The sequence below is a fragment of the Lipophrys pholis genome (genome assembly GCF_963383615.2).
Source record: "Lipophrys pholis genome assembly, chromosome: 19".
NCBI classification, from domain to species: domain Eukaryota; kingdom Metazoa; phylum Chordata; class Actinopteri; order Blenniiformes; family Blenniidae; genus Lipophrys; species Lipophrys pholis.
The window spans coordinates 4,659,129-4,680,150 of NC_137647.1; the positions used below are offsets into that span (position 1 = coordinate 4,659,129).

General features: G+C 43.8%; 1 protein-coding gene across 7 annotated transcripts in view; it reads left to right on the plus strand.

Moving 5' to 3' along the window:
• The first annotated feature begins 9,495 nt into the window (after positions 1-9,495).
• nfixb (nuclear factor I/Xb) overlaps positions 9,496-21,022 on the plus strand; it is a 178,599-nt gene continuing 167,072 nt past the window's right edge. Inside the window, exons 1-2 of one of the 7 annotated variants that reach the window (XM_080487815.1) lie at positions 9,496-9,987; positions 20,815-20,898. In XM_080487815.1, the coding sequence (XP_080343941.1) occupies positions 9,985-9,987; positions 20,815-20,898 (87 nt within the window). In that variant the 5' untranslated portion in view covers positions 9,496-9,984. The remainder of the gene's footprint in view (positions 9,988-20,814; positions 20,899-21,022) is intronic. The other 6 variants (XM_080487805.1, XM_080487808.1, XM_080487819.1 and 3 more) reach the window with 6 other exon arrangements.

Here is a 21,022-nt window from a genome sequence, read left to right on the forward strand (position 1 = left end):
GGCTTGTCCCCTTCCTTTTCACCCAGATGACCTCGCCACCGCCCCGTTCCTTCTGTCTGTCTGGCTCTCTTTTTTGCCCAGATGCCCAACCCCCCCCCCCCCCCCGTCCCCCTCCCCAAACCCACTACCCACCACTGCCCTATCCATACCATCCCTCCTCCATTCTCCTCTCACGTCCTCGTTCGGCTGATCTCTGCCTCGTCGCCCGATTCTTCTCCTTTATCTGTTTTCTGACCGTGTTTCTTGCTTTGCCCCGCTCCCTCCGTCTCTCGGTTTTCCCTCTCCCTGCTGCACAGATGCCTGGCTCGCCTCGCAACAGCTGTCTCGCCATGTGCCGCTACCAAGTGTTGCCTTCGACTGCGGGGCCGAGTGGGGGTGCTGCTGCTGCTGCTGCTGCTGCTGCTGCTGCTGCTGGTGGTGGTGGTGGTGGTGGTGGTGGTGGAGGTGGTGGTTTGCGGGTGGAGGGTGCATGAGTGGATTAGTCATGAATATTCATGCTCTCTTGGATGTACCACCAAACAGGAAAATAAAATGGTACAACAGAGGAAAGAAGACCCCACCCATTAAAAAAAAAAAAAAAAAAGGGGGGGGGGGGTGGGGGGGTGGGAAGGAGGTCTGGGGTTATGGGGTGCGAGTGAGGTCGAAGAGAGGGAAGAAGGAGGACATAGTGAGGACGGATAGAAAGACGGATGGATGGGAAAGTATGGGAAACGCAGGCAGACGGAGACCGAGGGGAGGGGGGGATCAGACTGAATGGCAAGGATCCATAAAATGATACCCCCCCCTCCACACACACACACACATACACACACACACACACACACACACACACGCACTTTCCCCCCTGTGCCACCTCCCCTTTAGAGGTGTGAAAGAGGAAGCACAGCAAGAGGAGGGCACGAGAGGATGCAGTAGGAGGGGGAAAGGGAACGGATGTCAGACTTTATCAAACAATACGGGAACATTTTGTACTTTGTTGCTTGAGATCCCATGAAGCAGTTCTACATGTGTGGACGAAGTTGCAAGGAAGAGCTGACGCGTCTCATTCGATTTGTTGATGAAATGAATATGGCCGGTAGGATGTATATGTCGGTCAATCCATCCGAAATGAATTAGAGCCATTTTCATCAAATCCATGAAAAATCTGTACATTCTTGCTCTGTAAAAAAAAGAATATATATATATGTTTTGTGGACTAAATCCACTGATGGAATTTAATACTGAGGATTTTCAAACCGATTCAATAACAGTTTGGTAAATTTCTCTTTCCTTCCCACAAAATAACCCCCCAAAAAATAACAAACATAGAATAGCTTTCCTATGATGTACACCAAAGAAATCATAAAATATATAATCATGTTGTTTGTCTGATTTACAAACTGCAACAAATCATTACCTATAGTTATCTCATCTCCAGTATGCTTGATATAAAAAAATACATTTCCCTTCTGATTTGCAAACTTTGTCAGTTTCCCCGATTGTCAACGACCTAAAGATGTAAGGATATATAAAAATATTCCAGGATAATTATGTGTGATCCATGTTCTTTTCGGAGTTGACGTATTGAAAGCAGGGAAAATAGAGCTGCTGAGACAACTGGGTCAATGCATCTCTTAAGACCGCTGGTGGCAGATGCAACTCTAGTTTAAAACAGGTCGGCCTGGTTTGGAGGCGCTGCTGCTCGTCTCCATTCGTCTGAGGGACGAGGTTCACCACCACCTTTTGAAATGGTATCACCAGTGACTTTTAAGGTACTGAAGGTTATAAAGAATAAATTCAGCAGACATTTGTCCAGCGCTTACTCCACTCGTTTGGCTCTATTGGACTCGGGCAGCGCGGTCTAACCGTGTCTGACTGAGGTTTAATGGCGCATGTAGTGAAGATAACACAATATAGAAAGGCGGGACTGGAATCATTACCCCGAAGAACAAGTGCTGACTGGATTCAGATCTTCTTTGGCTCAGTTGGTAGAACGGATCATCTCTCAATCGGAAGGTTGTGAGTTCAATCCCCCAAAGTGTCCATCAACAAGACATTGAACCCCAAACTGCTCCGTGTGTGTGTGTTCAAGTGAAAACGTGTGTTTACATGGCAACATTTGAAAGATTGTCGTTTCCATGTTGGGCCACTAATGGCTGCTGTTCTTTGTTTTTTGTAAAGAAACCACACACACATACCCTCGGAGAATAATAGGTAATAAACTAACATCCTAGTGGACAGACGACCAAGTTGGACTTTTATCACAGTGATTGTCAAAATAAAACTACCAAGTCCCAGGAGAATCTGGACTGGGAGTCATGACACTCTAGAGGAAACATTGCTGTTATTGTCCATCTACTGAGCATGTGCAGAAGAACTGGTTGCTACGGCTGTGGTGTGCACGTGTACTAGCAGCGTCAGAGTTGGAATGTTTTCAAAAAGTTGTGTTTTCAGCGCCGTTGTCATGTCAACAGAGCCCCAAAGCGCAACAAAAGTTTTCCATTTTCACTTGAAAATGTTGTCGTGTAAACGGGGGTTTGATGTTGCAAAGTGCTTCAGGAGGTGTTCGCTCTTTACATGAACTCTATTTCTGACCATTTACTTGTTTAAAGTCCGGTTTGAAACCACAAGCAAAAGATATCTTAAGGTTATTTATGCGAGGAACGTCTAAATATTGAATGTTTGCACCAAAATCTCACCAAACAGCAGCTGTTTGACAATCCATAGACTTTTAATCGTCGCAAGTTTATCTTCGTCACTATAAAGAAGGATCACAAAGTGGTTAGTAGTTGGAACTCCTGCCTCACACTGAGAAGGCTCAAGTCTGTCATTGGGTGTCTTTCTGTGTAGATTTGCATGTTTGTGCTTGGGTTTCTTTACTCCACTGACCACAAACATTGAGCTTATTTATTGCCGGTGAACTGTGTCTCTCTGCGACCTGTCCGGTATTTATGTTGCCTTCACTGACACTCATCTGGGAATCAGATAAAAACCTGTGAACGAAGGCTGGAAGACAACAGAGGAGTGGTGCGTTTTATTGTTTTCTTCCTTTTTAAGACTTTTGTGCGATCAGAATGTGGTTCGGTTCATAAGACGACCTGGGTTTACCTGATTATCAGCAGAGAGGTTCTTGTTCGTGTGGCCAGAACGATAAGAAACAAGATCACTGAAGACGAGTTCCGGCGGCGAAACGCTGCAGATCTGACGAGAGACGGACGAACATGTGAGAAACCGCCGTCGCAACCGGCAAAGGACCGAAGGCGCAACGTGTCTCCAGGGGAAGGATTGGGGGCTGCGGGGGCTCCTCGAGTCAGCCGTCAAGCAAAGGAAGAAGAAAAAGCCGACTCGAGAGGAAGAGGAGATAGCAGATAGACGGTTGGGGTGAGGGGCAGCAGATCTGAGCGGACCGAGGCTCTAGTGGCTCTTCCTCGCCCTTTCATTGAGCGCCAGGAAAGGAGATTATAGCAGCCGTGCTTTTCTCCTATGTGGGGATTGAGATGGAGGGGAGCAAGGTGGGGGGTGCCCCCCCCTTCGCTCAGACGACAACACTCTCTGATGGTACCGGCTGGAATCGAACCAGAGCGAATCACGTCGCTCGGCTCCTGATCCGATCGCCACAATGACAAATGGCTGCAATTTGATATTGATTCATACAAATGGAAGGGAGAAGTTGGGTGCTTTCTGCGACGCGTCACACCACTTATAAAAGGGTGCTGTGGGGTGTTGTACACTCCACAAACACTCAGCAACCTTCGCTCCACCGCACTGCCTTTTGTTGTGTCACTTCATGGGCGCCTCTGAGCCTCTGGAGGGCTGCGAGTCGCTGAGGGATCCTGAGCTTTGGATATACGTGTATGTGTGTGTGTGTGTGTGGGGGCTCACCACTGCACTCTAGTTAACACCTTTCACACACACACACGCACACACACATCTCTGTCTCTCTCTCTCTTCTTTTCTCATAAACACATACAAACAGTGAGTTAATCAGACCTATAAACCCTTCTTGCCGGTAGAAGATAAGCGGTGTGCTGGTAGCCCTGCCCTCCTGAGAGCAGCACTCCTCTAGCGGTGCCGTGGAGCCGCCTGATAAGGCAGGGGAGTGTGGGATACCCTGACACACACACACACACACACACACACACACACACACACACACACACACACACACACACACACACACACACACACACACACACACGCACACTCTGCTCAGCATCAGTTAGCCAGATCCTCTCCCGAGCCAATCGGTGGCCTCCAGGCCCCGGGGCTCCTCCAATCGTGTCCCTCCATCAGGTGTTGTCAATCTCAGCGCTCAGCCTGCAGGTGGAAGTGCGGATGCACTTTGTGTGTTAATGCAGTCGACTGCATGAGGAAGGAAGTCGCACTTTGATCAAAATGTGATCTCTCTCTCTCTCACACACACACACACACACACACACACACAACTTTATTTTTACATTAAGAGAATCCATCCTGTTGAAAATCCATCATCAGAAATCCCATCAATTAAAGAAAAAAAACCCCAAACACTTCCCAGTCAGTAAACACTTCAATATTTGATGTTGTGACTTCAGTCTAATCCTTCTTAACCCCCCCCCCCTCCCCCCACCCACACACACACACACACACACACACACACCCCTCCACCCCCACCTTGATGTACAAAGGAGCCTGCACTCTTTCTCAGGGGTCTTTAGGTAATTAAACGCCATTTCTCAACTCACCTAATTAAAACACCAACCTGTATTTCAAAGGCCTCTCGGGACTCCCTTTACCTTCTCACATGAATCGTGGAAAATTTTCATTTTAACATCAAACGGCATGAAACGGTCTTGTAGGTAAAGGAATCTATAGAATGGATATCAAAAGCACAGCCTGTTCCCCAGGTTTACAGGGAATTTAGAAAGAGTATATTTAATTGAAAGCATCAGCGATCTTATTACTAAGCCATAATGTGGATTTTATGTTATTATAAAACACAAATATGATTTCTAGTCATCAAAAAGCCATTATTAACCTTTTTTTTTATATATATTAAATGAACATAAATGTGCAGCTCTGCATATATTTCTGCCTGTTCATTGAGAAAAATCAAAGGGAAATGTAATGTTTAGTCTTCTTACTACAATAATGTTTATCTTTGTGTGGATGTGTTTTCTTTATATTGTGAATTCACACTTTTCTCCATGTTGTGCATTTACTAAAATCATGCAGATATTATGTGGTATTCTTCAGACCCTTTTTAAGATCAAAGATGAAGAGGAAATAGATATTTACATTAATTTTAAAGCCATGAACGAACCCAATATGCTACTTCTTTATTAGAAACGATGCATTTTAGGAAGGAAGTCTATCTTTTCAACTTAAACCCAGATTAAATAGCAGTAGAAGAGCATCCCTGTGCATTTAAATGCATCATGAAACGTAAGACTGTATGATCTGTGCACTTTACACACTCTGCTGTTTTTATTGAGTAAAATAGTTTTAGTTTTTTTTCAGAATTTCAACATCTGTTACACTGCCTTTTTAACTTTGTTTTTAATTCAACTTTCACAGTCTTACTTATTTGCCACATTTGTGACAAGGTAGTGGTTTACCTGCATTCACCTGCTTTACAAGGTGTCCAGTGATCTTTTATTTTATTTATTTTTTTAATCTTGTCATCTTTGCTCGGCTCGCTCTGCAACCGGATTGGATTTTCTCAGTTCCACTGCAGACAGCAGCAGCAGTGGTCTACGTCAGGCTTCAGCCACCTTCTTGGAAGTTGGCGCAGGTCAAATGCGTCTTAATTCAAACTCCATCCAAAAAGAGAAGAAGAAAAAAAAAAAATCTGGGGAGAATGGTCGATTCCACTGGCCTTGCCAAGGTCAGCATTCCTCGACAGGCCGTTGCCTAGTGGAACTTTTGTCTCACAGTTTATGTAAACCTCCCGGGAGAGACGGTATATAGGAGCAGGAGCTGGGGAGAGACCAAAGAAAAGGAGTTTTTTTTTTTTTTTCCCACAAGTGAGCGCAAACTGTTGATTTTCACGGATACAGACTGGAGAGGGCATGCAGGTCATATTTGCAGACTGTATCAAAGGTGTTCCAGCAGGACTTTCCAGTGTGAGTTTAGTTTGTCTTTCATACTGCAGGTGCCTACATATGAAAACGAAGCTTCCAATGAAAAGGTTGCCGGCTAAATCCAGTGCGTCGCAAGGTGTTTGGGTGGCGCTGTCAGAGGCCATGGCCTAGATTTGTGTAAACCAATTTGTGTCTTTAACTTGTGTGCACTTTACACCGCCTGTTTTAACAAGCGCTGCGAGTGTGTCTGAGTGTGAACTCCAACTTACGGCTCCAGCTTCAGTCTTTGTAATTAAATTTAAAATTCATCCAAATAGCCAGACGCACGTCCAAAACGCTTTGGAGTGTTTATTCCCTTTAGAATAAAGCGGAACGTGCGCGCTTTACGCACGGCGCACCGACGCGCAGGATTGCCAAGTTCAAGAAAAAGTATGTGGAAATAAATAAAGCCAAACATTTTCAGGTCAAACTAGAGGTCACGTTTAAAAAAAATAATAATAAACGAACCGTGCGTCCTAAGCACGAGACCTGCGTGGCATTCAGGTCGGTGTGGCGCGTTTTAGTTCCTCTTTTAAGGCGTCAGGTTGCGTCGCCAAACGTGCGTTTTGACGCTGAAGTTCACGGGGCCTTCTCAAGAATTGGTACTCTGAGCAGTTTTTAAAGAAAGAACAACGTGTTCACGACGATCAATAACTGAGTGAGAAAAATGACGTGAATAAAAAGCAGCCTCACAGGAACAAATTGCTACTCTCGCAGAGGCCTGGAGCTGATTTCTTTGGCAGCTGCGTCACTTCTCCTGCAGGCCCCGCTCACTGGAAAAGGCCACACACATTAATAATTACAGCCTTAATAATTAATCACACTTATTTACAGGATAAAACATTTAAATTGGGAACGCACAAGGGAAATCCCGACATTGAATTTATATTTATTGATATTAAAAATAGATGTGATTGGTAATTTTGCACATGTTGATGCTTCTGTGGCCTTTAGGTAAAATATATTTTGGGTATTAATGTCATATAAATAATGCCATAGCATTTATTGACGTTTTTGTACATTTTACCAGACTTCAAAATAAAAAAATGGCTTAAAAAAATTTATTTAGGCCTCAGTTTTAATAGAATAAAATGAGCTTGTTACACTTTTAGAATTTTTATTTCTTAAAAAATAAGACATTTAATCTGACAGTCTAATATATAATTAAAAACGGAGTCTGATGTGTTTCTTGAAAACATTAACAATTTTACATTTCACAATAGGACCATATTTTAGAATATTATAGGTGTGCATTTCTCCAAAAGAAAAAGAAAACGTTACAAATCGGTTCTTTTTTGATATTTTTTACTTTTCTGAGGTTCGAACCCAGATCAAAAAAACTATCAAATTTCAATGTGTATAAAATTTTCTCAGCATTTATGGAATGTCAATCTGCTTATATTTTATGGGGGTTTATGATCATTTCAATGTGGTTCTCATTCCCCACAAAAAAGGGAAAATAATGAAATTTTATAGAATCGCATATTTCTAGTGAATGTGATTGAGCTTTAACTCAGGTATCAGAAATAACAAAATGTGCTTTCATATTGATTCAAAGCTTTGGATTTCTGTGTATTTCCCAGTGAAAATAATCCATTAAAGCGTTATAATCAATGTGTACTGCGCGTAAAAAGCGAGAAATTTCACTGCGCGTGTTTCTGATTAAGGAACAGCGAGTCTGAGCCCATCAGCTTTTTATTTGTCTGTTTGTAAAGTGATAAAGTTGAACCAACACAGGCTCAACTGGCAGCGGGATGAATCCATTTATTTTGTCACCGCTTGTAGATTTTTTATTTTTTTTTTAATTACGTGACGTTTGCAGTTGCGCACTTCCGTCAAAAAAAAAAATAATTCTGCGTTTCCCCATAAAAGGTCAAAAGCTCTGGTTTGGTAATTTATTCACTAACAGGCCAGACTCCCCCTTTCTCCCTCCCTCTCTCGCTGTCGCTCTCTCGCTCTCTCTCTCTCTCTCTCTCTCCCCCTCTCCATTGAAGGCGTGTCTGCTGAAATTCCCCCTGAATTTCCAGGCCTAATTGGATATTTGTGGTGAATAAATATTGGGTTCATATTCCAGCCAGAAGTCATGCACCTGCGCTGCCTGACCTATCTGTTTCTAACTTCTGCTCCAGCTTGATTGCTTTGTCCGCCACAAAATAAACACGGGGCCATCTGAATGGAGCAAGACAGATTGGTTTTAAATACATAATTTGGATTTGGGTTTATGATTATGAGCCATTACGCCTGCAGTCGAGTTCTTTTTGCTGCGTTGGCTGTGCGTAAAACACTGAAATCCTGTCGACGTATATGATGAGATTTCCACTAAAGGGCTGACATGCAAGAGGTCTGACTCATGTTTTTAAGAGCCAAATCAAGCATCATGTTTAACCCACCCAAGGTGAGGGTTGTGAAATTTTGGACAAAATGTACGCTTCTTTCATGTTAAACAAAATGGATCTTTTTAATGAAGGCGTATAGGATTTGCAATAGAATGAGTAAAAATTAAACATTTTTCAAGATTTGGAGAATCGTAAGTTTTTGGACAACAATTATGGGGTCATAATTTGTCACTCCAAAAACATATTAGGGTTCTACGATAACCTGCTCCCTCCCTCCCGCCCCCTCAGTCGGCCCCGGGCTGCCCCTGCACACTGTTGCCGGTGAGAGCTACTAATCCCCCGCGTCCACGGTTTACTCTGAGCCCGTATTTAATTCCTCTAAACCCCCAGCTGCCGCCCTGGTTACTCACTGAACACGACAGACTGTGAACCGCTCTGGTTATTAATAATTCACCAGCACCTCCCGCTCGTCCGCTTCTCCGGCCGCGGCCGCGCAGGACACCGCACGTCCCCTCAACCGGCGCGTGTGTGCGCGCAAACCCACGCCGCTCTGCGTTTTTCCCACCTTCCCGCAAAGGTTTATTTCATTCTTTTATTTCAGGGAGACGTTTCGCTTCTTCCAGTCGTTTCCCCACCAAAGTCCCGCTCCTTCCACAGTCCCCTCTGGTGCCACTCACGTCGCGACGGTCGCTGCGCCGCACGCGGAGTTTCGTCCCCCCACCCCCCCGCGCCGCGACGCGCCGCTCAGCGCGCAACTTTCTCCGGACACTGAAGGAAACAGGTGGTGGAGGAGGAGAAGGAGGAGTAGGAGGAGGACCTGGGGACGGTTTCGTGAAACATACACACATCAGCGGAAAAGCCGGGAGCATGCACCACGAGGGGAAAAGCGCGCGCGCCGCGTCGTCGTTGTCGTCCTCGTCCCCACTCTGCAGGAGCAACAGCTGATCTGGAGAGCGCGTGAGCTGCAGCGGAGAGTTCGGGCTTTACTTACTGTCGGTGCACGCAGCAAGACTCGCGCGCTGTCACTCGGGTTTCAGACGGTGACTGCGTCGCTGGCGGATTCGGTGGACATTACCGGTACCGGAGGAGGCGGAGGAGGAGGAGGGGGGCGGACTGTGAGACGTGCACTGCCAGACGCGCTCAGCCTCGAAACCGAAGCTGTATTTTTTTTTGCTGTTGTTTGTTTTGGGTTTTTTTTTTTCTACATTGGAAATATCTCGACTTGAAACGGAACGTAAACACCGTGCGTAAAGAAGTCCGGGAAACGGACGGTTTGGATTATTCGGCTCTGCGGCTCGTCGCTCGCCTCGACTGTGGAGAGTTGACTTCCACTCCCCTCCGTTAAAAACAAAACAAAACAAAAAAAAAAAAAAAGGAAAAAGAAACGATGTTTACCGGGCAACAGGCCGTGTTGTAGGGCTCTTTTGCTTCCGGTACAAGGCCCAAACTCAGCAAGAAACCGAGCAGCTTTCTCTCCCACACACTTTTTTTTTTTTTTTTGGAAGCCGAACTTTTCAGAGTGGAAAATGGGTCTTTGAGAGTGCTGGCACAAATTTCCTCACACCACAATGGTACGTGCTATGTAAACTAAATAATTTGCTAATTTGTACAGTCAGCTTTCACGTCCATAGTTTGAATGATAACTTTCAATGTAAACTCTTGGTGAGCTTTACTTTCTGTTGTTTGTGTGTGTGTGTGTGTGTGTGTGTGTGTGTGTGTGTGTGTGTGTGTGTGTGTGTGTGTGTGTGTGTGTGTGTGTGTGTGTGTGTGTGTTTACTGGGCGAGAGTCACCACAGAGCGCGCGCCAAGTCCCTCCACCTACCTGAGTCTGCCTGCCTGTCACATTGAGGCTAATTATGATGTTGTGCTTATTTTTAAATGTGGGAGGGCTGCTCTCTGTGTAATGCCTTTAGTGATGCTCCTTCAAGGAAAACATAAATGTAATGGTTACACAACATGCTGCCAATTTAGTTTTCCTTTCCAACCGCTGGGCCAAATCAGTGTCCATGCAGCTTTCTCAGTTCGCCGCCGTGAACATGACTCCTCACTTCGCAGTGGTCTCTGATGTGGGCCAGTCTGGAGACTATTTATAGACCTATATACGATACGCGCTATCGCCTATCATTCAGTGTATGCAGCTAATAAAGCGGCGTCACATCTTGTGTAAAGGTTACATTGCGGCGGGCAGTCGAGGCCCCCCACAGCTAGAAATCTTAACATTGAGGGAAAGTTTAGGAGAGTTTGGAAACTTGGCCACAAGAGGATGGAACTCTTTTTTTTAATTTTTTTATATTATTATTATTATTTTAACGGTTTGATTATGTGCCTGTTTGATTTGTGCGTAATTACGGACAGCGGTTTATTTGACTAATACCTTCATTATGCAGGTGATTTATATGAGCAATTCGGAGAAAATCCTGCGGCGAAGTCACTTATAGCATTCCTTCGGCATACATCAACAGTTGAGCTTTTATTTGTGGTTTCCTTATGATTTGAATTGGCACAAGCACTTCCAGCAGAAAATCATTTATTGTTTCCTGCTTTATCCCCATTTACCCTCAACAGGATATGTGGCAATATGTGCTCCCTGTGAGGATTTCCCAACATGTAGTTGAATTATAGGCTTAAAAAAAAAAAAGAGAAAGAATCACCGACAACAACAAAAAAGGAGCAGTTTTGTGCAAAATTGTGATATACAGCTCACACAACCTTGACCTCTTAGACAGATTCTCTTTTTGGCATGGAATGAGTCAAGTCAGGCAATAGTTAGAGGAACCTCCCACATACAACCTTGAAGCTGCTTAGACACCAGGAAGGAATCTTATTTGCACATGAATATGGAAGATTATTAGTATGAATAATTATTTGTTTACGAGCATCCTCGCTGACATGGCAGCTGCCCAAGGAGCTCATCAGTAAAAATGATACAGAATTCAGGACAGGCCTCACATGGGATTATCTCGACTTGTTATTCTCCAACTCACCTCCTTTTTAATTTTTAAAAAAAATTTTTTAAGGCTATATCGTGAATTGGTGCCAAGCGTTTCAGTTAGGTTAGTCAGAATGCACTGGAGGCATCTGTCAATCAGTCTCAGGATTCAGTTAGAGTTCCCCGAGGCCATCGCGCCGTCTCTGAAGCACAAATAAACCCTTAAACAACACTTTTCCTGCAGAGATGATCCGTATCTGCACATTTATAGGTCGTGGAGTTTTGCATATGTGCTAAAAAGCAAATGGGGATTGATTTCAGACGATTGTACGTGCAAAGATATTGGACTTTACATTAATAGATAGAAGGCAAGTTGAGTTTTCATGCAGTGCTGTCAGTGTCTGTGTGTGTGTCTGTGTGTGTCTGTGTGTGTGCAAACCACCACATGACGATCAGACAAGCTCTTTTCCAGTCTTGTGTGATCTCCCTCTTGGCTGTTGCCGCTGCCAGTGATGTCATCCCTCACTGTATACAGAATATTATGCTATTATGTTTGTCCTGGCCTTGACGTCTCCCTGGAAAAATAAATAAGGCTTCAGGCAAAAGCTGTAATAGCTTATGTGATGTGTAAAAGCGCGAGCTGCAGTCTGAAGATGGAAAGTCTGATATACGGTCAGGCAGCGTAAATATTAGGATAGTGAGCTCAGACGTGCTCGTCAGGTCGACGTGCTCCTCAAGCTGCGGAGGAAATGTTGAGATTGCGCTAAATGGATCAAAAGAAAAAGTGTTTCGAAGGATACACCGGCGACTTTATGCCACTTGGCTCACGACTAGAGACTGAAAGTGGCGCGTCGGAGCTTCAAAAAGCCTCATTCCTACATTTCACACATGGCAAGTCACTCTCACTGCATGTTTCATCAAAGCGTCCCTGCCCATCAAACGCCCGCAGCTTAAATGCTACTCACACGTTCATAATGCACCGCGGGAAGTTTTCAGTGCTTCCAGTGTGACACACCAGAAAGCCCATCTACACATCTGTGCGAGGTCGCCACGGTCGTTTGGAAGTTTTTATATCATGCGTGCACTAGTTTGGGGTGGAGGGATGGACTTGAGCAGGGAGGTTAAACATGCAATGAACACTAAACAGCACTACTAGTGAACCGAGTCACTGCTACTGGAGCAGCATCAGCGTCAAAGCCACATGGAGGGGGAATCAGTGAAAAGATGCATGCTGAAGGCTGCAGAATGCACGACCGGCCTTCACCTTGGCCGCACAGTGGGTAGCGCTCTCGCCTCACAGCAAGAATGTCGTGGGTTCAAATCCTGGGCCTTCCTAGTGGAGTTCGCATGTTTCCTGGTTTTCCCCACAGTCCAAAAGACCCTTGGCCTTCACCAACTTCCCCCGATCGCCATCCTACATGGCTGCCTACCGATGGCTCAATTCAACGACGAAAGTTCCACAAGGGGCTTAATAGAATTCAGATTTGTTTTCTTCTACTTGCATCAGTCTGAAGGTTCAAAGAATAAAACTAATTCAAGGCATTTGTTGCATCGTAAGTGCAAAGGAACTGTTTAAAAAATATGATTAGGAATGTCAAAATGTTGAATTTAGACACATTTTTCTTTAAATAAATACAATTTCCTTTGGTTTTGTGAAAATGAAGTAAGTGTACTGCTCTTTAACATAAAAGATAACATGTTGAGTCGCCATAATTTAAGAGTTATGCTCTCATGTTATTAATCTGATCCACTTGAGAGCTTACTTGGTTCTGTGGGCTCAGAGGTGTAAACAACCTGTGATTAACCGTTTTGCTGGTTTGAATCCGATGGTGACACGTCACCATTGTGGGACCCTGAGCAAAGCTCATGTTTCACAAACTAATACCTGCACCAGTGTGACAAAGCTGTCTTGTCTCTATCTTGGCGCCATTGAAATACATTGTCACTATATTGGGCTGTATTTAGTGTCTTAATGCTTATTCTTATGTTCTTGTTTATAACTTCAATCACAGCTTTTTTCTATTGCAACTTAATTGTCAAACTGTGTTTCAAACATGCCGAGATGCAGCCTGAAACAGTGTTTTATCACAACGGGCATCAGTTTTATTCATATATTTTCAAAAAGGAAAATATTCCTATTTGTGGAACTGAACTCGGACGATTTGAGCTTTAAAAGACTGAAACTGATAAATCCTTCATTGTACGAATACATAAACAATGAAATGCTATAAATGTGAGAAAATTGGCCTTGCAGAAGAGAAAAACAAGTTTAAGAATAAAAACATTAAGTTTAAAAGGTAAAATAAATAGAAAGTGATGAATACACATGTAAAAGCATCCAAACACAAAAAAAACTGTAATTTGAGTCTGTAGTTGCGGCGAGTTGTAGCTGTATAATTTAAAAATACTGAAGACCATCCATCCATCCATCCATCCATCCATCCATCCATCCATCCATCCATCCATCCATCCATCCATCTCATGACCTTTTGAGAGATAAACAGGCGACTGGAAATGCAGTCAAAAACTGTTTTTGCAAGTTTCATTTGAGGAATCTATACATATATGTATTTATTAACCCCAAAACAATAAGACATATCAAGAAAACTAAAGAAAAATGAAGTTTAACGGATCTATCATGCCGATATTTGTTTTTATGAGCATTTCAGCTCAAAAGATCCTCAGTAAGAGACTGGGAGTTGCTACTGTGAATAATGTCTGGTGCAACTTTTAGGATTACAGAAATACTGAGTAGTTGAAGAAGCCTTAATCTCAAGTACTAAAAATGTTATTAAATCATCTCTCATGAAAGACAAACATCATAGTGAGTGTGGAATCAAGCAGCAGATTTGGAAACAAGGTTAGTTTCTTCTAAAATATGAGATCGAATAAATATAGTCTGCAAAAAATATATTTATCAGAACCTTGTTTTTTTTATGATATAAAGATGAAACTTTCTGGTGGCTGTTTCATACAAGAAACAAAGATGGTTGAACTCAAATTGAGACTTTTTCCCCAAGAACTTAAAATATTTAAGCCAAACATTTTTAGTAAGAAGAAGTAATAATCAATGGAGAAATATTTTTTTTTTTTCGATGTATGTATTTTTCAAGTGTGTCTAAAAAAACTCAGGACAACATAATAAAAGGGGAAATGGAATAAGGCTCCGTTTCGTTTAAAAAAAATATCGTTTACGTTTCAAAAACAATGATCACGCGAAAACGGCAGAAATGATGTAGTTGGCATGCCAGGCCAGGAGTTGGCACTGTTGCAGTAGAGAACAAAACACTATAAACGTCAACAATGGAAGTACACAGACATTTTAGTGGACAGACGACCAAGTTGGATGGTTATTACAGTGACTGTCAAAATAAAACTACCAAGTACCAGGAGAATTAAGAGTCATGACACTCTTGAGGAAACTTTATTCTTATTGTCCGTCTACTGAGCATGTGCACAAGAACGAGTTACTATGCGCAGTAGCAGCGTTCTTCCAGGTTTCCATGGAGACGGAGCATTTTTGTGAAGTTCCACCTCGGGAGCCGTTTTCCCCCCAAAATTATGTATTCAGCGACTTTGAGCACCGTTGTCGTGGTAACGGGCACCTGAAACGCAACAAAGGTGAAAATTGTGCGTAAACGGGCCTTAAAACGTATCCTGTACTCCGGACTATTTGTGGCGTCAGTAGATGTTTCTTTAATCCTTACAGAGAATAGTTGGTGGGAAACATGAAACATTTCTACTTTGTTAATGAAGAAAGTTGGGTTGAATTCAGTTTAAACTTTATTGTTTGATCATGTCCTGCAAAGAGACGACACATGAAAGTTTGTGGAAAAAAGGGTGATGAAGTGTCAGTGACACATTCAGTTGATTCCACACTGAGGTAACGGAGTCCAGTTCAGTTGATGATTTCCAAATGACAGAAAGTTTCTCCTCAAACTCCACATTGAACAGAAGATTCCTTTGGAACGCCAGCTGCACACCGCGCTCGACGAAATTCCAAGACTTTCCAAACAACTTCTTTTCTTTCAGCGTCAACAGTCGTGTTTTATGTCATTAACCTGCGCCGGATCACATAACGCCCCCGACTCATTTCCAACCCTGCCTCAATTACTTTATCAAGACTTAACCCTCACATTAATTGGTTTCACAAGACACCCCAGACTGCACACCAGCTGTGGAACCCAGTAATTTGAACCAACTTAATTTGGGAACGTGTTGGTATCTTCTGCCTTCCGAGTTTAATTTGGGAAGAAAAAAAAAAAAAGGGAGGGGGGGACGATCACAACAATACATGTATTTTCCTCTCTTCGCTCTCCTCTTTAGGGCCTTAATGAGGAATTAGAGCCAATAGCATTATTCATTAAACGGGGCTTGCCAGCTATTTATCACTGTAACAATATTAGCATATTTGTTTGAATTTTCAACACTTTTATTTTATTTTATTTATTTATTTATTCTAGCATTCGTTACCAGGTTTAGCATTTTTAATAATCTGGCATGGAATGCGTGCTACCAAATTGAATGGTGGAAAAAGAACCAGTGGCAAGCCCCAGAAACATACAAAAAAAAAATTTAAAATCCTTTATAAACACACACACACACACACACACACACACACACACACACACACACACACACACACACACACACACTCCTCTAATTACCGCCTCCCCTCTTCCCGTCTCTTATTCTACACCTCCTGAGATGCAGGTGTAAAATATCACATTTTTCCAGCATTTCTCCCTGAGGTGGCGCTGGCTTGGACTCACACAACGTAAATTCTCCCCACCATCACCGCCGCCGCCTCCCGTTTCATAACACACACACACACACACACACACACACACACACACACACACACACACACACACACACACACACACACACACACACACACACACATTTCTTTCCTACAAACAAGTTCCCCCTCCCATCCTCGGCTCGCTGCCTTTGATGTTCTTGCCACATCTGCACAGGTTTGTTCCTCGTTACCAGGTGAAGAATGAGGATACGATTAAGGCTGCGGAGTAGAAGTTGTAGAAAGCGCTCGAGCTCGATGGGGTGGGACGATCAGAGGGGTTGAAGGTACCCGCCTCCCGCGGATCCAGAAACGAGGAGGCCCCGGTGGTTTTCCCAGACAAAGAGAGCAAACAGAGGAAGGTGGAGAAGATGCAGATCAGCTCTGATTTGTTGTTGGGTTTGTTTTGTTTTTTTTTCAGTTTCCAGGACAGACAGAAAACTTTTAGGCCCCCGTTTACTCGTTTAATGTTTTTCGAGTGGAAGAGAAAAAAAAACATGCGTTTCTGGTGTGTCACTGAACGGTCACTGAAAACACAACTTCTAAAATAAAAATAAAAAAATGTTTCGACTCTGTCGTAGTGTGAAATCGGTAATACGCAACTTTACTGAAACCATGCCATTGCACATGAGCACTGTGGCCGTAGTGCAAAAGAAACGGGACAAAACACAGCTTTTCGAAATGGTGCTCTGAGCCACTGAAAACACAACTTTTTGAAAACGCTCTGTCTCTGTGTAAAACAGGACAAAAGCCAACTTTTTGAAAGTGCTCCGACTCCATCTCTGTGGAAACGGGGAGGGGGGATGCAACTATTTTAAATTGTCCCAAGACGCTGCCACCGCGTCTGTGCTCAACGGCCGAAATAAACATTCTTTTGCACACGTGTGAGTAGACAGACCGTACGAACAACTTGGTAGTTTTATTTTGAAAGTCACTGAAATAACAATCCAAATTGGATTCCTATTTCACTCCGTGTTCTCCCGTTGTTAATCTGTATAGCTTATTGTTCGCTGCGGGTATGTTTGTGTGGCTACATGACAAAAACAACCGACAGCACCCACTAGTGGCCCATAATGAAAACCACGTCCTTATTTAAAATATTGCCGTGTAAACGTGAAACCTTTTGGAAACAAAACAAAAAAAACACCAAAATGTTTTGAAACATTGCGTAAACGGGGCTTTACTGTGTGGCCCCATTTCTCCTTCATATCTTCCAGTTATTGTGGTTGCAGAGGAGACGTGAGCAGGCAGAGTGCAGCTGAGGTCACTTGCAAAAGGACACTCCGGCTCTGCAAGCCAACACCAGCCCATGTGTCATTTGGCCGCTTAAAGAAAGTGTAATGCCGTGTGCATTTCCATTACAACATGGACATATTTGCCAGCAGCCTGCTCGTATCAGCAGAGTCCGAGGCCATCGTTGGGTTTTATTGTTCCCAAAGAGCTCGTGCTTCGGGGGCCAAATTGTACCCGCTGGAGTCAGTATGTAAACCTTAGTGTGACCTCTATGTATGTATGTCGGTGTTTCAGCCAGTTGTTTTTTTTCTTCTGAATCTAAAGAGCTGAAATCTCAGTCACATTGTGTTACAATCTCTTCATAAACCCTTATTTATCAACCAAAATTGGCAAATATTTGCTCTTTTTTAGGCATCCAGGCCTAATTATATCTAGAAGTTAAGCCTTATTGTGACCTCTCGTGGCCACAATATGGATGATTTATGCAACGTAGACAGTAATATGCAAAAGTGATCTCCAGGATATAATTTATGTCGTTATACAGCTTGAAAACAGGATTTAGTTGCTGTTCGGCTGAGGATTTTTTAAAGTGAAAACGGAAAAATGTTGTCGGGGTTCGTTTTAACAACAACGCTGCTCGGTGTCATTGATAATGCAACTTTTGGAAAATGGCTCCCAAGGTGGAACGTCTCGACAACGTTCCAACTCTGTCTCCGTGGAAACGCAACTTTTCTGAAACGCTGCTTCAAGCACATTGGCACCATGACAACAGTAAAGCATTCTTTTGCACATGCTCAGTAGATGAACAAGGACAACGTTTCCTCCAGAGTGTCATGACTCTCAGTCCATATACTCCTGGGACTATATATATATATATATATATATATATATATATATATATATATATATATGGCTATAGGAGCTTTCTGAAATACTGAATATCTGGCATGAATATCTTACATCCAGGTCGTTGACGCCCATTGTTATGATCTCCTTTAAAAGTAATTTCTAAAAATTTTCAGTGGGCTTAACAAACATTTACAGTGCTGCTGCTTGTCCCACAAATGCATCTTCCTCACAAATATACCATTTAAAAAGAAATCATCAGGCTTTCCAGTCACATAAGACGCATTAATACAGCACTAGTACCAGTAGGTGAAGAAATCGATCATGTAGACACTGTAGCGTTGATCAATTCTCTATGTCCAACACAAGTAAAGTGCTCTCATCCTCTTCATCTGTTTGTCTTCACACTCAATCTGACGGCCACTCCGGCGTTGTATTACACCCAAAAAGAAAAGTCAACATCAAACGACTTCTGGAGCTTTTTAAGTGTTAATTACACGACGATCGGCGGCTGTTTCACCCCGAGGCCGGCCATATGGATTAGACATATGTGCATATGTATGTCCAGAAAGAAATACACACATATATATATATATATATGTATATAATTGATGCCATGCTGTATAAAAAGCGACATGCAGTTGGGGTGGAAAAGGGGGCCAGTGCTGCAGGGAGCAACATCAAACATTCAGCCTCAAACAAACGGCGGCCGTCTCTGAGGGCCGCAGACACAGAGCGGTAGGACGACGCGGACTCTTCATTCATTAAGCCCGAGCTCCATCCCCCCCCCCCCCCAATTACGCCGTAAAACGCTCGTGTTTGTGCACCACTCTGCGATTACAACGGGAATAAAATACATCCTTCAGCCGGACCGTTTAAGAGCTTAACAGAAAAAACCCCGGGAGCTGTACAGGGGCACCTTTTAGTGGGACGGATGGGTTCAGAGGGTTTTTACTCCAGCGTTCCTTTCACATATCAACGGTGGCGGGCCGGGGGATCGGGTCCCGAACGCTGCCGACTGACCTGATGACTTGTATTCTAACGTTGTTGAACACGCTGAAGCAGCCCCGCTGAGTGAAATCAGACAGACGCAGACACACCGATGCCCCTTCCTGTGTTCCAGCGAGGAATAAAAGGGAAAAAGTGTGGAGCTGCAGCCTCTCATTCTGAGGGATATGAATAGCCTGTGTCTGCAGCCGCAGCTCGGTTAGCCCGAGTCTGGGACTTATTATAGTGCCGTGTGTTTATGCACACGTCTCTGCATGAATTTGTTCAAGGGCAACCCCCCCCCCCCCCCCCCCCCCCCCATGCATTCACGCATATCACCCCTATGACGATTTAAACTCTCTAAAATGCATTAAATTAGTCTAACTTGGCGAGATCTGTTCCCATTTCGTGCGTTTTTGCTTTAAGGTACGTCGCGAGATAAGACGGCGAAGTTCTGGTGAAAAGGGATTACTTCCTCATCTCCTAAATTTATCCTGGTTCAAACCTCCTTCCCGGTGTTTCAAGTTACTTCCAACAATTTTTGAGCTCCAGCTCTTAACAGGTTTAGTCGATTCTCAAAGCAGACGTTTAAATTCATCATGGCAAAGACCAATTTGTAAGCAGTTTGCAGTAGAAGACGCTGTCGCCGCAGGGAGAGCAGACTCGGGCAGGACTCCCGTCCTGGACGCAGGTCCTCGGTCTGTGGTTCCCTCCCTCCCGTCCATGTTGTCTGGCCCGGCAGGGCTGCAGTGGATGCCCATTCACAGCCCCGAGTCTCTGCCCGCATACAAATGAAGCTCGCTGAATGGAAACAAACACCACGAATAAACACTTTAGCTGCATCTATCGGCAGCGGCAGAGCCGTGTGTGTGTGTGTGTGTGTGTGTGTGTGTGTGTGTGTGTGTGTGTGTGTGTGTGTGTGTGTGTGTGTGGCGAAAGGCAGATGTATGGCCTCTGCATGTGGGAGTCTGTGCTGTGCAGTGTGTGTGTGTGTGTGTGTGTGTGTGTGTGTGTGTGTGTGTGTGTGTGTGTGTGAATGATTTGTGCTGAATCAGTGAACGCTGACAGAAAAGTGACCATGCAGGTGAAATAGCAGGGACAGGAAATGCCATTGTTGCCCGGGGGGGCATTGTGTGCAGCAGCGAATTCATTCAGGTGGCGCTGGTAGTGGTGGTGGTGGTGACTCAGGCCGGGCCTCAGGCCTGCAACGTGCATGGATGCAGGCAGTGCACACAATCTTGCGCGTGTGTGTGTGTGTGTGTGTGTGTGTGTGTGTGTGTGTGTGTGTGTGTGTGTGTGTGTGTGTGTGTGTGTGTGTGTGTGTGTGTGTGTGTGTGTGTGTGTGTGTGTGTGTGTGTGTGTGTGTGTGTGTGTGTAAAATGTAAGTTTGCAGCAGTGATCTGGTGGAGGGACTTGAAGACGATTATTAAATAGGTCAAGCAGCAGGACGAGGAGGATTTTCACCACCAAAATCTGCTTTTGCAGCTTTAGAACCAGCTTTTCTGTGTGTGTGTTTGTGTGATTTTCTTTTTTTTTTTTCCTCTTAAGTTCCCTTGATCCTAAATACAGCGTCGACTAATGAATCAATGTGTTACATTTCAGGCTACCGAAACCTTTCTGTTGAACGAGGAACCCACCCGAGGTCCTGGGATGCCTGAATGCTTTGTAGTATCAGATTCATACAGGGTATGCATCTATTATTATTATTTTTTATTATTATTATTATGATTATTTCATGTCTTGGTGTAAAATGTGTTATTGGAGTCATTCCTCATTACTGTGACTGACAGTCTGTTTTCATGCTCTTGGT